The 15,217-nt window shown below is 34.0% G+C and overlaps 2 protein-coding genes across 3 annotated transcripts; one reads left to right on the top strand and one right to left on the bottom strand.

Moving 5' to 3' along the window:
• Nucleotides 1-583: 583 nt before the first annotated feature.
• On the bottom strand, nt 584-3,943 carry LOC129896737 (uncharacterized). Of its 2 annotated transcripts, none has more exons than XM_055972699.1 (7): nt 3,485-3,943; nt 3,315-3,391; nt 2,975-3,037; nt 2,791-2,892; nt 2,474-2,539; nt 1,408-1,486; nt 584-1,264 (listed from the first exon to the last, which is right to left on the bottom strand). In XM_055972699.1, the coding sequence occupies exons 1-7, from the start codon at nt 3,885-3,887 to the stop codon at nt 771-773; spliced, it is 1,284 nt and encodes a 427-aa protein (XP_055828674.1). In that variant the 5' UTR covers nt 3,888-3,943; the 3' UTR covers nt 584-770. The 2 variants fall into 2 exon arrangements, with proteins under 2 accessions (XP_055828674.1, XP_055828675.1); XM_055972700.1 differs by having other exon boundaries at nt 584-1,261; nt 3,485-3,937.
• A 265-nt stretch (nt 3,944-4,208) lies between these two features.
• On the top strand, nt 4,209-7,933 carry LOC129896738 (protein C2-DOMAIN ABA-RELATED 4-like). The gene is made up of 3 exons (XM_055972701.1): nt 4,209-4,408; nt 7,048-7,143; nt 7,320-7,933. The coding sequence occupies exons 1-3, from the start codon at nt 4,298-4,300 to the stop codon at nt 7,608-7,610; spliced, it is 498 nt and encodes a 165-aa protein (XP_055828676.1). The 5' UTR covers nt 4,209-4,297; the 3' UTR covers nt 7,611-7,933.
• Nucleotides 7,934-15,217: the final 7,284 nt, after the last annotated feature.

Here is a 15,217-nt window from a genome sequence, read left to right as displayed (position 1 = left end):
TGGTGTTTGAAAATTTATATTATGGTTAAAAATAAATAACTAAAGCTTACAAAGAAAGTGTAAAAAAAACTAAATGAAATGGAGGATAATTTTATAAATAAATAGTTTATTCTTAGAAATTATGTCATTCATATTATTTGAATATGACAAATCAAACAACTAATAAAAAATTAACTCTATCATAACTTATTACTATCATAAATAATTCAAACATTACTTATCTTCAAACAAAAGGACCCTTACAGTTTAAAATATTTTTTAAATGGGTGATATTCTTCTGGCATAAATTTAAAAGATACTAACTACTATGATACAAAAATAGGGACATCTGGGTATATTAGTAGAGTACTAAGCCTGTTTGATTGACTTTTATTTTTCTACTTATTTTTATCACTTTTTTAATTCATCCACACACTTATAAGTGTTTAAACTATTTTACCTTAAAAGCACTTCAAATAAGCCAGTCCAAACAGGCTCTAAACCATTCTTGAAACCAAAATCGACTGTGCGACCTCAGCTGTTTATCATTGCAGTCTCACCAGTCGCTACTAGAATTTGTCTTGATCCAATGTTCAATCGAATATATTCGAAGGCACTTGCTACCAAAATAATAATGCTGCTGATGGTGGTGGATATGGTGAAATAGGTGCATCAAAATAGTATAAAACACTTTATTATACTTTCCTACTGATGATGATGTCGAAAACTTGAGAACTACTTTTAGAGTTGACTGGAAATAACACCAACGTAAACACAAAAAATTGTACAGTTCATTCATCATCATCCTCGCAGGCAAACAGTTCATCCAGTTGATCATCTGTCCATTGAGGCAGTGACACCTTCGAAGCAATTGGCTGTCTATGATCCTTGACTTCATCAGTAACCAGAATTTCTGGATCAAAGTGGTTCTTTGTTGGACTCTCTCTTTTGTTCCTCGGCGTAAGGATACGCCGAGAATACTCTCCCATTTGCTGATCATTATTTTCGTTAAAAGCGCCTCTGTTTCTGACTGTTCCTTCAAATCCTTTGGCACTACTCTGTATCTGCTGTAAACATTCTTTGTCTTCAACTGAGGTCTTCTCAAAGCCACTACTGTTGTTGCATATGTAGCTATCTGGAGCTTGATTTTCCTTCTCCATTAGAATCTCACTCCAGAATTTCCCACCTGCAGAGCACTCTATGGTCCTATCATCTAGGATTTCTTCAATTGTTTCTTTGTCCGTGATCTGCAGTGCACTAGCTTTTCTAGCAGAGGCTGATGCTGCTAAGTTTATATGATACTATAATCAGCTAGATTACTAGAAACCTCTCTTATAAACCATTGATAGTGCAACTGTCCAAGGAAAATCCTCCTATTATAATGACTTGCCATGTACACAACAACAAAAAAGAAATATCAATCCTCACCACTTTCAGGATCACTGTAGCTGACTTCATATGCTGCTTGGCTGTTCACTAATGGAGGTCCACTTTCCTTGCAGAAAACCTGCACGAAGGGCACTTAATGCTCTTAGGAGGACATTCAAGGCTTCAATAATTATGATACATCATTGACAAAATTTTATAGCGTTCTTCTGTTGTTACAGAATTATGAAGCTTATGTGATACCCAGTGGAAGTGCATATGAAGCATAAGTGCTCACTGTACAATGTCAAATTAGAGGATACAAGACAAAGAACACCAATTTCCAGTAGTCCTCATCTGATAGCCTTATGGGCAAGTGAAAGATCTAAAACTTTTGCATATGATTCCTTTGTGACTTGCAGATGTTTTATATTGAGTTATTGTAGTATCTAAGAGCAAGCAAGAGAGAGAGAGAGAGAGAGCGCACTAGAGAATGCTAACTCAGGATGAAAGAAGATATACCCATACATGTTAACAAAATCATGTCTCAGGCAACTATACATCCATTACATGGAGAAAGTAACATAACCACATAAGCAGAGAATTCAAGCACACATATGTATAGAGATTACAAACAAATATATGGTGATAATATCATTGATCTGACAGTCCTCAGAACAGACTTCTGTCAAATCCTTTTCTTCATCTACCGTATCCAATTATGCGAGTTGCACTAAGAAGAAATGAGGTCAGTTGACATTGATGACATACAGTTTTCAGCGTGTCTAATTGGTGCTTATAATTGAGCTTCATGACAACATGTAAAGAATTCCTTATGAAATCATGTTTTTCATCCCTAGAACACAGCTTTTGACTTAGAACTAGAGTAACTCAGATTTGCGGTTAGCACAAAACTCCCCAGGTACATCATACATGAAGAGGACGAAGCTGGTTCAGCTAATTAGAACAGTATAACTTCAAGAAATTAATTGGAAAAAATATCTCAGATGTATTACTTTTGTTTCTGAAAGATTGCAGTCAATGATAATGTATGGGTGTAATGATTTCTGTTCCATAATAGTAAGCTAAGCATGTGACTTATCAAAAAATAATTGGCTAGCATGCGCACCTTTGTCAGGTTCGCGAGTGTTATGTTAAGATAATATGTTGAGCTTGAAGGGCAAAACACTGCAACCTGGATTCCAAAATAGGGTCAGCTGTTTTTAAGTAATGTGAAAATATTACACATCAACTATGTTTCGGAGATCTCTAGATATAACAGGAAGAAGACAAGTGAGATATCATAATGTGGGAAGGACCTTCCATCTTCAACCAAGAGTTCAAGGCTATCATGTCAAAGGGAGCCAAGTAGGAAAAAGGCCAAACAGGAGTTTAGAGGTTGGTTTGAACATGTCAAAGAGAAGAAAAAATTGTAACTGGAAGAACCTTTTGCAGTATCAAAACTGAGCCAATGCAAATGTCCTTTCCATGCTGACTTTCGCCAAGTACTTTGTGATGAATGCTAGCACCAATTGAACCTGTAGGATCCTAAATTTGGTACTAATAAAATCAGTTGCTGCTTGCAAACTTCTTTAAACTGTAATCAACATTATGCTCAAAAGAACCATACCTTCAAAGTCACCATCAGACCACCAAGACCATTCTGTGTGCAAGACTTAACAACTGCCACAACCTATGAAAACAATAATTGCCAGGAGTAAGAGCTATTGCAGAAATAAGTGAGCACAAGTGCATGACCATCTAAATTTGATAATTCGCATAATTATGCATTTTGTTAAGTGAAACTAGTTAAATTAAGACTTCATTTGGATTATCAGAAATTGTGTAGTGATACAGCCCAGAGCCTAGTATTTCAACTATTGTCCCATTTCTTTCTGGAAAATAGCATTGCAGTATTCATTTCTCTAATCCTTGTTCCATAAATCCAGTAGCACAAAAAATGAAAATACCTGATCGACCCTAGCAGTTTCTAGGCATTTATTGACAGAGCTCAACGGTGTACATGGAATTTTCCCGTTCTCCGCACCTGAATAAACATACATGTACACCTAATCCATGAAAAAGAAAACGAAACGATAGTATTACCTCCAAGCAAAGACTAAAACCCTAAAATACATACCAACAAACTCAAGAGCGCAAAGCCACGGATTGGACTGGAAATCATAGTCGAAATCGGTAGAATTTTCGACTGCTCTCCTAATGTACTCTTGCGTAGGTATCGGATTGTCACTTTGAGAGGAAATCGAACTATGACATTGACGATCGTAAGTTCGTTGAATAATAGCAGCTTGTACGGCACCCGCCGGACCGGGAATGAGGCGTTGCGGCGGCGATTGTAACTGATTATGAGAATTTTCTAGTTGTGAGGTTTCTGGAGTTCGAGAAGGCGGCGTGATAAGCGCCGGAGAAGATGAAGTGAAAGTGGAGGTGGAGAGATTAGGGTTTTGTTGGTGTCGCTTACAAGGGCGGAGAAGAGAGTGGAGATCGGAATCGTCTACATCCAGTGCTTCCCATGGCTCCATCTTTGCAGCGTGTTCTTTTTGGAGGGAAAATCAGTAGAGGCCGAATGGATGGAATGGGTTTTGAATTGGATTTGGACTTGGCCCATTGCATTGAAATAGTCTAATTGGCCCGGTGGAGGAAAGCCCAATGGGCTATTGAGGTTGCAAGTAAATCCATAAAAAACTATACAAAATGAACCTCTAAATAAACTATTTACCACTTCATACCTCATCCAAAAATAAGGTTTTCTTATAATAATAATAATAATATCTTTTTAATTATATAAAACAAAATATTTTGGATGGAATTTAAAATTTAAAATATTTTTATGTAAGATAGTAACAAAATATTCTGATTAGATTGAGAAGTTCTAACATTAAATTTTTAGGGGGCTTAAAGAAAAAAGGAGAAAGACCATCGGCAGTCTGAAATGGAGAATCTTTTGGGTCTTCTGAGAATACGAGTCAAGAGAGGTGTTAATCTCGCCGTTCGTGATGTTCGCAGCAGCGACACCTACGTTGTCGTCGAGATGGCTAAACAGGTACCAATTCCACTTAATTCTTTTTCTTTTTCAACTGTTCCATGTTGTTTTTTTTTTATCGGATTTTTGGTCTATTACTGTGATTTTAATGTTTGATATTTGCTAATTTAATCATTTATGGAGGAATTTTCAAATTTCATGTAAGGAAAGTTACATTTAAGTCTGTAAGCATTGATCACCCAGTGATTGTAATTTTCTTTTCTAGAATTTATGCATCTGGGTTTATAATCAGCGTTTGCAACAAATTTTAAATAAATGGAAAATAAATCAACCATATATAAAATCTGAAGAAACATAGTTTTATTGATAAAAGGTGTGGGTACAAATCTATTCATTCCGTTGATTCTTCTTTCTGGATTTCTCCTTGATTCGAGGGTTGTTAATGGCATGTTTCTCGAATCAGGATGATTTGGATTTGATTTGCATCGTGATTCGAGGGTTGTTAGTAGCGTGTTTCTCGAACTAGCCAGAATGATTTGAACTTGATCTCCAATGAAAGGATTTGTGTATCTTCTTGAAGTATTTGATTATCAAGAAGAGTTTGATATATTTTGATCTCTTTATGAATATTTCATGAATTTGTGAAATTTTTGAGAGGTCTTTTCAAGTGAATATAACTGAAATATGACTCGTCCTGAGTCGTACAAAATTTTGATGTCTACAATCAGTTTGCTTGACATCTGAAGGATCTATCTAAAATTTTACGTGGAAATTACACTAAAAAGGTATCATCTTTAGCGTTACCAGTTCATGTTTTTTATTGGAATTTATTAATGTTACAATCAGAAGAAAAAAAAAAGACACCGCCCCTTTTCTTTTTTCTCCTTTCTCAACCCAGTTCAGAATTAGAATCACAGGGTTAAGTTTTTTCATTTCGTGGAAGTTCTGGTTACAATCTTTTTTTGGAAGTCTTCTGGTCGTATTATGTAAGTCAAATTGATCATCTCCTGTATTTAGTTATAATTAATGGCTTATTGGTTTGGGGGCGGATTATTTAATTTTCTTATCGGATAAACCGTTAACCAATTAAGGATTACCATACTTATACTTTTATTTTAGATATATTAGCCTCATTTAATATTTTACCATAATATATAAGAGTAATTATATATTTTTACTTTGTTAGTCCTAACTCTGAAAGGTTAAAGCCGTAAAGCCAAGAAAACTTATTTACTTTTCTATAATTATATATTTTGCCTTCAAGAACAGAGAGCAAGTCGGCAAACTCAAAAAAACACTAAAGTTTAAAAGAGATAATGGCGTAAAGAAACCCCTGGCTCACTATATTTAAAATAGTGAAAAGAATTCATCTCTTTTGTAAGGTGCGTTCATCGAAAAAAATGTACCATAAAATTAATTAGAGGTTAGCGGATACACTGCCCGATAATCATTCGATAATTACTAATTCGTTACCGAACCAACCGATATCTTATAGGTTGGCTAGTGTATTAGTAAATTTAAAAACTGATATCCGATAGGCCAAATCGTTAAGTGAAATTATCCGATCAATTCGCCCGATAAACAGCCCTAGAGTGGGGAATGTTCTTGCTCCCTTTCGACTGAGGTGTAAGGAAGGCAGGAGTAGGTGATAGTTCATCGACTTTGGTGGATTGGTATGGAGAAACTTACATACCCTGGGTGTTTGCATCACTAGGAAAAGTTTTTGAGAATTTTTTTGGGACTTGTCCATGTATTTTCTAGGATTCAGAAAGCTACTGCAAACAGATAGATAAATTCTAAGATATTTGCGGCCTTGTTGCCAAATCTTTGATTTGTTGTACTATAATTTTCTTGTACTCCTCAGAGTTTACAAAAAGAGCAGCATTTTTGTTACCTGTTTCATGTACTAAATTAGGTCATAAGATGACGACGACAACAACAACATACCCAGAGGAAGGGTAGAGTGTAGGCAGACTTTATCAGTACCTCATGGAGTTATAGAGGCTGTTTCCGAAAGATTCTCAATTCAAGTGCATCAAACCCAAGTAAGAGAAGAGGAAGAAAAACAGTGTACAATCGACAAAAGCAGCAATAACAGCAGCAAAATATTATGGGAAGTCAAAGGCAATAAACAACATATGCTATAGATAACAAAACCAAGAACTACAAGTATATGACTAGTACTACGACATGCACTAATAAGCCTAAACCCTCTCAAGGCTTAGATAAAAATGTCTTTAATACTCGATAACTAGTGGCGGACCCAATATTTTGACTAAGGGGGTTCGACATCTATTATATAGACATAAAAAATTATTTTAACCATGTATAAATAGTATAATTTCTACCAAAGGGGGTTCGGATGACCACAAGGTGGCTCCGCCACTGTCTGGGACTTGTAATATCTGTTTTTTTTTGCCATAATGCATGACTCAATTGGTACTTTAAGCTTCCCAAATCAGGGGTGAAATGGCAGATACTACCGTACTAGCAGGAAAAAAATAATAAGGACTCGAACATGTGGCTTTTCTTTTCGTTCAATGCTCTGATTATTGTGTTGTGTTGTTATTAACTGCATGGAAGATGGGAAGCCACAGATTTGAAATGTGTTGTAAATTGTGAATTCTTTCTATTTGATGTATATTATTAATTGCTCTCAGAGAGTTTTTTGACTTGCCTATTTTTCAACTTGAACGCAGAAATTGAAGACCGGAGTTGTAAAAAAGGATGTTAATCCTGAGTGGAATGAAGATTTAACTCTTTCTGTTGCTGATCCTAATCTTCCTGTTACACTGGTAAAGTTTCTTGTTTGTTGGTTATCATATAAGGCCCTATCTGTTTTGCAGAAAACATAATCATTTCTCGCTAATGATCACTTGCTGGGTGCTTTCAAATGTTCTTACATAAGACTTTACACTTTCTAGTGTTTGTATTTTCTTCTTTATGTTTTCTTGTTTCTGCCTGTTTCCAGACTGTCTATGATCACGACACGTTCAGCAAAGATGACAAAATGGGAGATGCAGAATTTGAAATCAAACCATTTCTAGAGGCTCTCAAGATGAACTTAAGTGGCCTCTCAGATGGCACCATTATTACAAGAATACAACCGTGCAGATCTAACTGCCTGTCCGTAGAGTCTAATGTTGTATGGAAAGATGGGCAAGTTGTGCAAGATATGTGCCTAAGATTGAGAAATGTGGAATGTGGAGAGGTCGAACTTCAACTTAAGTGGATCAACCTTCCTGGTTCCAAGGGTTTATAGAACACACTGTGTGCATAGACATCTGGCTGCAGTTGGCTGCAGTCTATGAACTGGTTTGTGCTCTCACAACTGATCTCTGGCTGTGATAAATGGAGATTGTTTTGTTATATAGAAGTTCAACTAAGTTACCTTTGCACACTGCACCAATCTGTTGTGACTTGTGCTTGTGCAAGGTTTCTAGCTTATCGAATATTTGGTTTGAATATTCTCTTCAAATTTATATGTATCGCTATAGTTATATAAGGTAAGTACTCAAATATACAGGTCAGCAGAAAAGTGCATACTTTTGTGTGCATATTATGGTATTTAATATTTGCATCTAAGAGCCCGTTTGGATTGGCTTTAAGTTGGTCAAAACCAACTTAAAACCTTTTTTTAGCTTTTGGACGTGTTTGCCTACTGCTGACTTTAAGCCATAAAGTTCTTAAAGTCAGTCAAAAGTGAAAAGTTAGGATTCCTAACTTTTTTTTTCAAAGTGCTTAAAGTCATTTTCTTTGACCATGAAAATTACTTTTATATCCCTTATATTTTAACTAAATTCCCAAACTACTTTTTTTTATTCTTTTAACCCTAAAATTCACATCATAAGCACTTTTATCTAAACACTCAACTGCTTAATTATAAAAATAACTTTCAGCACTTTAAAGTTTTAAAAGCACTTCATACATAAAAGTTATTTTTTTTAAGCTCATCCAAACGGGCTCTAACTCACGTTTCTTTAGATCATTTTTAAAAAATTCAACTGCACCATTTTTCGGGTAAACACTTTCCATACTTTTCTTCTGTTTATATTGCTTTCTGATTTGAAATATCATTTATCGAATTTGGATGCGTAACTTGACTTCATTAAAGATGAAGTAATCACCAATAGGGATGTTCAAAACTGATTCAAAATCAATAACTCAAATCAAATTATTGATTTATTGATAATGAGTTATTGGTTTAGCGGTTTCAGTAACAATATTAATTTTTTTGTTTATTGGGTTATCGATTTTTAAAGATTTGATTATTTTAAAAAAAAATGGGTTAATCAATAATTTGATAGTAATTTAATAAATTATTTTTGTATCATTCAACATATAGAGTCTTGACTTAGGACTTAGTTTCAGACTTTTATTTTTGACAGTCTCATACTTTTGATTATTCTACAAGATGTTAGTGTTTGTTTTTGACCAAAATATAATATGTTAACTAATATACATGGTTCGTTTGATTTGTCACATTAATTCTAAATGATTTTCAATAATTTTTTTAATATAAAATCTTAATAGTTAAATCAATAATCGAATCAATAATAATTAATAATCGATAAATTGATATCTTAATGATTTCATATGTCTCGAAATGGATATAAGTCGACTCGATAAGATTCAAAACCCGATACATATGCCCTAATTACTAATTAAAGTTATCAAAATGCAATTGGCTCGTTTTTTTTTTTAATATCAAAAAGAGTTCCACGTGGTTGTCCACTGGTGGCAGGCCCCACCTCAAATACCAAATTGAAACGCCCAACACATCCAACAATGTGCAAAGTAGTGGTTGCCCTGTGCAATACTAGAATCAATAGGCAAATTACTTATATACCCCAGACCCAACTCGATTATTTGATCAAACATGTTATAAAAAGAAATTAACTTGGTAAATACAAAAGAAGAGAAAGTAAGAGGAGAAGAGGAAGCAATATCAATGTTCTTCTGTATTTTTGTGTACACTTCTTAATGTCAAAGATGGCATTTTATTGAAGAGGAAAAGATAAAGCATGAAACGAAAAGGAAGACCAAGTGGGCAACTTGCCCACTTTCAAGTGGGCCCCATTTGAAAAACAACATCCAATACATAACACTCCCCTTTGGATGACTATATATAATGGGTCTCCTTAAAAATTCTATAAGAAATAATATACATATTTATTCTGAACATTCATAGATATTGTGTCTCGTTAAAACTTTACTAAGAAAAATTAAGTGGAAAAAAAGCCTAGTGAAGGAAAAATAGCACACATCTAGTAATACGCCTTGAACGCTACCTCAATAAAAACCTTACCAGGAAAATTCAGTGGGACAAAATCTTGGTTAAGGAAAAAAGAGTGCAGCGCATATTTTACTCCCCCTGATGAAGACATCATTTAATATCTCGAAGATGACGCATTCCAATCTTGTATCTCAATTTCTCAAAGGTTGAAGTTGGCAATGCCTTAGTAAACATATCTGTTAAATTGTCATTTGAACAAACTTGTTGGACATCTATTTCACCCTTCTTTTGAAGATCATGAGTAAAAAATAATTTTGGTGAAATATGTTTTGTTCTGTCTCCTTTGATGTATCCTTCCTTCAGTTGAGCTATATATGCAGCATTGTCTTCATACAATATTGTTGGAACGTCTCTTTTCAAAGAAAGACTACATGTTTCATGAATGTGTTGAGTTATAGATCTTAATCAAACACATTCTCGACTTGCTTCATGAATGGTTATTATCTCTGCATGATTTGAAGAAGTGACAACCATAGTTTGCTTTGTTGAACATCGTGATATAGCTGTACCACCACATGTAAATAAATAGTCTGTCTGCGATAGATCTTTATGGAGATCAGATAAATATCCCGCATCTGCGTAACCAATCAATTGTGACGTGGATTCATTTGAATAAAACAATCCCATATCAATGATCCCTTGGAGGTATTTGAATATATGCTTAATTTTATTTCAGTGTCTTCGCGTTGGGGAAGAACTAAATCTTGCTAACAAGATTACTGAGAAAGCTATATCTGGTCTAGAATTGTTGGCAAGATACATTAATGCACCAATTGCACTAAAGTATGGTATTTCAGCACCAACAAGCTATTCATCATTTTCATGAGATCAAAATGGATCTTTATTTATATCAAGAGACCTCACAATCATTGGGATACTCAATGGATGTGCTTTATCCATAAAAACCTTTTAAAAATATTTTCAGTATATGTTGACTGATGTACAAATATCCCATTTGTAAAATGTTCAATTTGTAAATCAAGACAAAATTTTGTCTTTTCAAGGTATTTCATTTCAAACTTTTTTTCAGATATTTTACTGCCTTTAAAAGTTCATCTATTGTTCCAATAATATTCAAATCATCAACATATACTGCTATTATGACAAATTCAGATTCAGATCTTTTCATAAAGACACAAGGGCAAATCGGATCATTTTTATATCCTTCTTTTAGCAAATATTCGCTAAGACGATTATACCACATTCACCCTGATTATTTCAACCTGTTTAAGGATTTATGAAGCTTTATTGAGCAAGTTTTTCTAGAATCCTTGTATGCTTCAGGCATTTTGAACCCTTCGGAAATTTTTATAAAAATATTATGGTCCAATGAGCCATATAAATAGGCAGTGACCACGACCATTAGGTGCATTTTAAATTTTTCATGAACCTCCAAATTCATTAGATACCTGACGGTAATTGCATCCACCATAGGGGAATATTTTACATATAGTCAATGCCAGGTCTCTGCGAAAAACCTTGGGCTACAAGTCGTGCTTTATATCTTATGTCTTCACCTTTTTCATTTCGTTTACGCACAAAAATTCATATGTACCCTACTGGCTTGACACCTTCATGTGTTCGGATTATTGATCCGAAAACTTTACGTTTTTCAAGTGAAGTTAACTTTGCTTGAATTTCATCATTCCATTTTGGTCAATCATTTCTTTGTCTACATTCATCGACAGATTTTGATTCAAGATCCTTATCTTGTTGCATTATTTCAAAGGCAACATTATAAGCAAAAATATTATTGATCATAATATCATTTCGGTTCCACCGTTTTTCCATCGAGACATAACTTATTGAGATTTCTTTATTCTCATTATTTTCAAGTACTTGGACCTCCTCGGTGGTATCACCATTTGTTGTGTCTCTGGGCTCTTCTTGAGTACTTGCCTCTAAATTATGATCATCTTGATCATTTATTTCTTTTTTTCGAGGATTTTTATTTTTAGAACTAATTGGTCTTCCACGTTTTAAGCGTGACCTAGACTCATTTGCCTGAACAAGTTATCCTATCGGGACATCAACTCGAACTTGAGCATTTGCAGCTGTGATATGTGATTTAGTAACTCGTGGAAGGTTAGTAAATGCATCCGACAGTTGATTTGTAATATTATGCAAATAAATCATCTTTTGAATTTCTTGCTCAGATTGATTTGTTCGAGGATCTAAATGAGATAGTGATAAGGAATTCCAATCTATCTCATTTTTCAATTGCTTATATTCTACCCTAATGTTGGGTATACTAATTCATCAAAATGACAATCAGTGAATCTTGTCGTAAATAAATCTTCAGTCATAGGTTTTAAATATTTTATAATAGAAGGAGATTCATACCCAACATATATTCCCAGCCTTCTTTGGAGACCCATCTTTGTGAGGTGTGGTGGAGCAATTAAGACATATACCGCACACCCAAATATTCTAAGATGGGATATATTTGACTTCCTTCCAAACGCCAACTATAATGGGGAAAATTCATAAAAATTTGTTGGTCTTATGTGTACAAGTACTGCTGCATACAAAATAGCATGTCCCCATACTGAAATAGGAAGTTTTGTCCTCATTAGCAATGGTCTAGCTATCAATTGAAGGCATTTAATCAATAATTCTGCTAGACCATTTTGAGTATGGACATGAGCGACTGGATGCTCAACTTTTATTCCAATCGACATATAATAATCATTAAAGGATTGAGATGTAAACTCACCAGCATTATCAAGATGAATTGTCTTTATTGCATAATTTGGAAATTGTGCTCTTAACCTTATAATTTGAGCTAACAATCTCGCAAAAGCCATGTTGCGAGTTGATAATAAGCACACATGTGACCATCTCGTAGATGCATCTATCAAGACCATATAATATTTAAATGGTCCACATGAAGGGTAAATTGGCCCACATATATCACCTTGTATATGTTTCAGAAACGGAGGGGATTCTATCCTAATCTTAGGTGCTGATGGTTTAATAATTAGTTTTCCTTGGGAACAAGCAACATAAGAGAATTTCTTAGATTGAAGAATTTTCTGATTCTTCAAAGTGTGTCCATGTGAATTCTCAATAATTCTGCGCATCATGTTATGATTGGGATGGCTCAACCGGTCATGCCAAATGATAAAATTATTAGAATCAGTAAATATTTTATTTACTATGACATGTGATTCAACAATACCAATATTTGTATGGTATAATCCAGAAGAAAGTGCAGGTAATTTTTCGTGCATAATTTTCTTCTCCGTATTTATTGTAGTAATATAAATGTATTCAACTTTTTCTTCATTCGCAGTCTCAATATGATAGCCATTTTGGCGAATAACCTTGAAACTTAACAAGTTTTTTTGAGACTTACTACAATATAATGCATTATCAATTACCAATATCATTCCTCTAGGTAGTAATAAGGCCGCTTTTCCAGAGCCTTCACTCAATTTTGTACTACTAGATATTGTATTGACATAAACCTTTTTCATAATTAAATGACAAAAATATTTTTTTTCTTTTAATATCGTATGAGTTGTGGCACTATCCAAAATGCACATATCTCCATTATTTATCTTGGATCCAATTGAAGACTGAGAATTTATTTATCTTCATAAAATAAAAATACATTATAAGAGATAAAATAAGTAACAATATTGTTTTCTTTTAAATGGATAAACGTAAAAAAAAATATGATAATCAAAAATACATAAAAAAACAATAACATATTGTAAATCATATAACAAAATAAAACATCAATTATAATTCTTAAAGAAGTCTCCAACCTCCAAACGAGTAATATCATTGAGGTCATTAAAATCGTTACCCTTCAAAGTTAAATTTGCTTCAATATTATTATTATGCGAAGATCCTGCATTAACATTATTTTCAAACGCCAAGTGTAACTCTATCCGAGCATTAGAAGAAGAGGCACCACCTCTATTTGCCTTTCTTTTGAAGAAATTTTGATAAAGCCTTACAAAATGCTCACGCGTCCTACATTCATTTTTTCCAGTGGCCTTTCATGCCACAACGATGACAGTTACTTCTTGAAGATCCACTTTGAGAACTCATATTGTTCTCTCTTTTATGTTGATCACCACCACAACGATTATTATATTGTCTTCTATCATTACCACGCCCACGCACATTATTGTGACCTTGATTTTTATTTTGTCTTCTTTCAGACTGGCCATATATTTCTACCACATTTGCTTCCGGTAATAAAGAAGTTCCAGTGGGACGGACTTCATGATTTTTCATTAAAATAGCATTATGTTGCTCAGCCATCAGAAGGCATGAGATCAATTCAGAGTATTTTTAAAAATCCTTTTCACGATATTGCTGTTGTAATATCACATTAGAGGCATGAAAAGTAGTTAGTGTCTTTTCCAACATGTCCTCATCATTTATAGTTTTCCCACATAATTTTAGTTGGGAAGTTATTTTAAATACAACAAAATTATACTTAATTGCAATTTTAAAATCTTGAAATCGTAAGTGCATCCACTCATAACGAGCCTTTGGCAATACCGTTGCCCTGAGGTGGTCATACCTCCCTTTTAAGTCTTCCACAATTCAAGTGGATCTTTCACTGTCAAATATTCAACCTTTAGGCTTTCATCTAGATGATGACGATGGAAAATCATAGCCTTTGCTTTATCCTGACTTGATGCTGCATTTTTTTCGATTATAGCATCACCAAGACCCTTAACGGTAAGATGGATTTCAGCATCAAGTACACATGATAAATAATTTTTGCCAGAAATATCAAGTGCTACAAATTTCAATTTTGACATGATGAAAATTAATTTTAAAAATAACAAAGACAACTAAAAATTAAATTTTTCAGTAGATATACCTGATATAGAAGTTAATTTTTTGAAAAAAAATTAATGTTTCGTACTAATAACGTGTTATAAAAATAAATTAACTCGGTAAATACAAAAAAAGAGAAAGTAAGAGGAAGTAGTATCTATGTTCTTCTGTATTTCTGTGTACACTTCTTAATGTCAAAGATAACATTTTATAAAAGAGGAAAAGATAAAGCATGAAATGAAAAGGAAGATCAAGTGGGCAACTTGCCCACTTTCAAGTGGGCTTCACTTGGAAAAAAACATCCAATACATAACAAAACAATAATTTTGTTTTTAATTGCAACTTTCTGAAATTGCCTCTTTCAGACTTTTCATCATTTTTTGTATTTTGCTCCAATAAATTGACTTGTTATAGGAGAACTCGCCCCTCCCGCCACCCTTTTTAAATCCCCCAAAAAAGATACTGGCTTTGTAGATTCAACAATGAAAAGTTTATTTGACTTGGTATACGTGGGAGGTTGCTATTTGATCTATTTTTTTGTAGTCTATTGGGTAAGCAGCGGAGGAAAGAGGTCTATATCCATTGTCGTAGCATCTCAGCTATTCTGTATGATAGCACGACCGTTGGTGCCCTTCCGAATCGAGAGATAATGAATTAAAATTTATTGAACTGTACATGTCTTCTCCACGATCTCAGAAAGGGAAAATTCAACTACACCAACACAACTAAGTCATAGTTGCTATCAAATTACGTTATAACTAAGTTGT

Source organism: Solanum dulcamara, chromosome 7 (genome assembly GCF_947179165.1).
Source record: "Solanum dulcamara chromosome 7, daSolDulc1.2, whole genome shotgun sequence".
NCBI classification, from domain to species: domain Eukaryota; kingdom Viridiplantae; phylum Streptophyta; class Magnoliopsida; order Solanales; family Solanaceae; genus Solanum; species Solanum dulcamara.
Note: the sequence above shows the minus strand (reverse complement) of the source record. Positions and strands in the feature narration are given on the sequence as shown.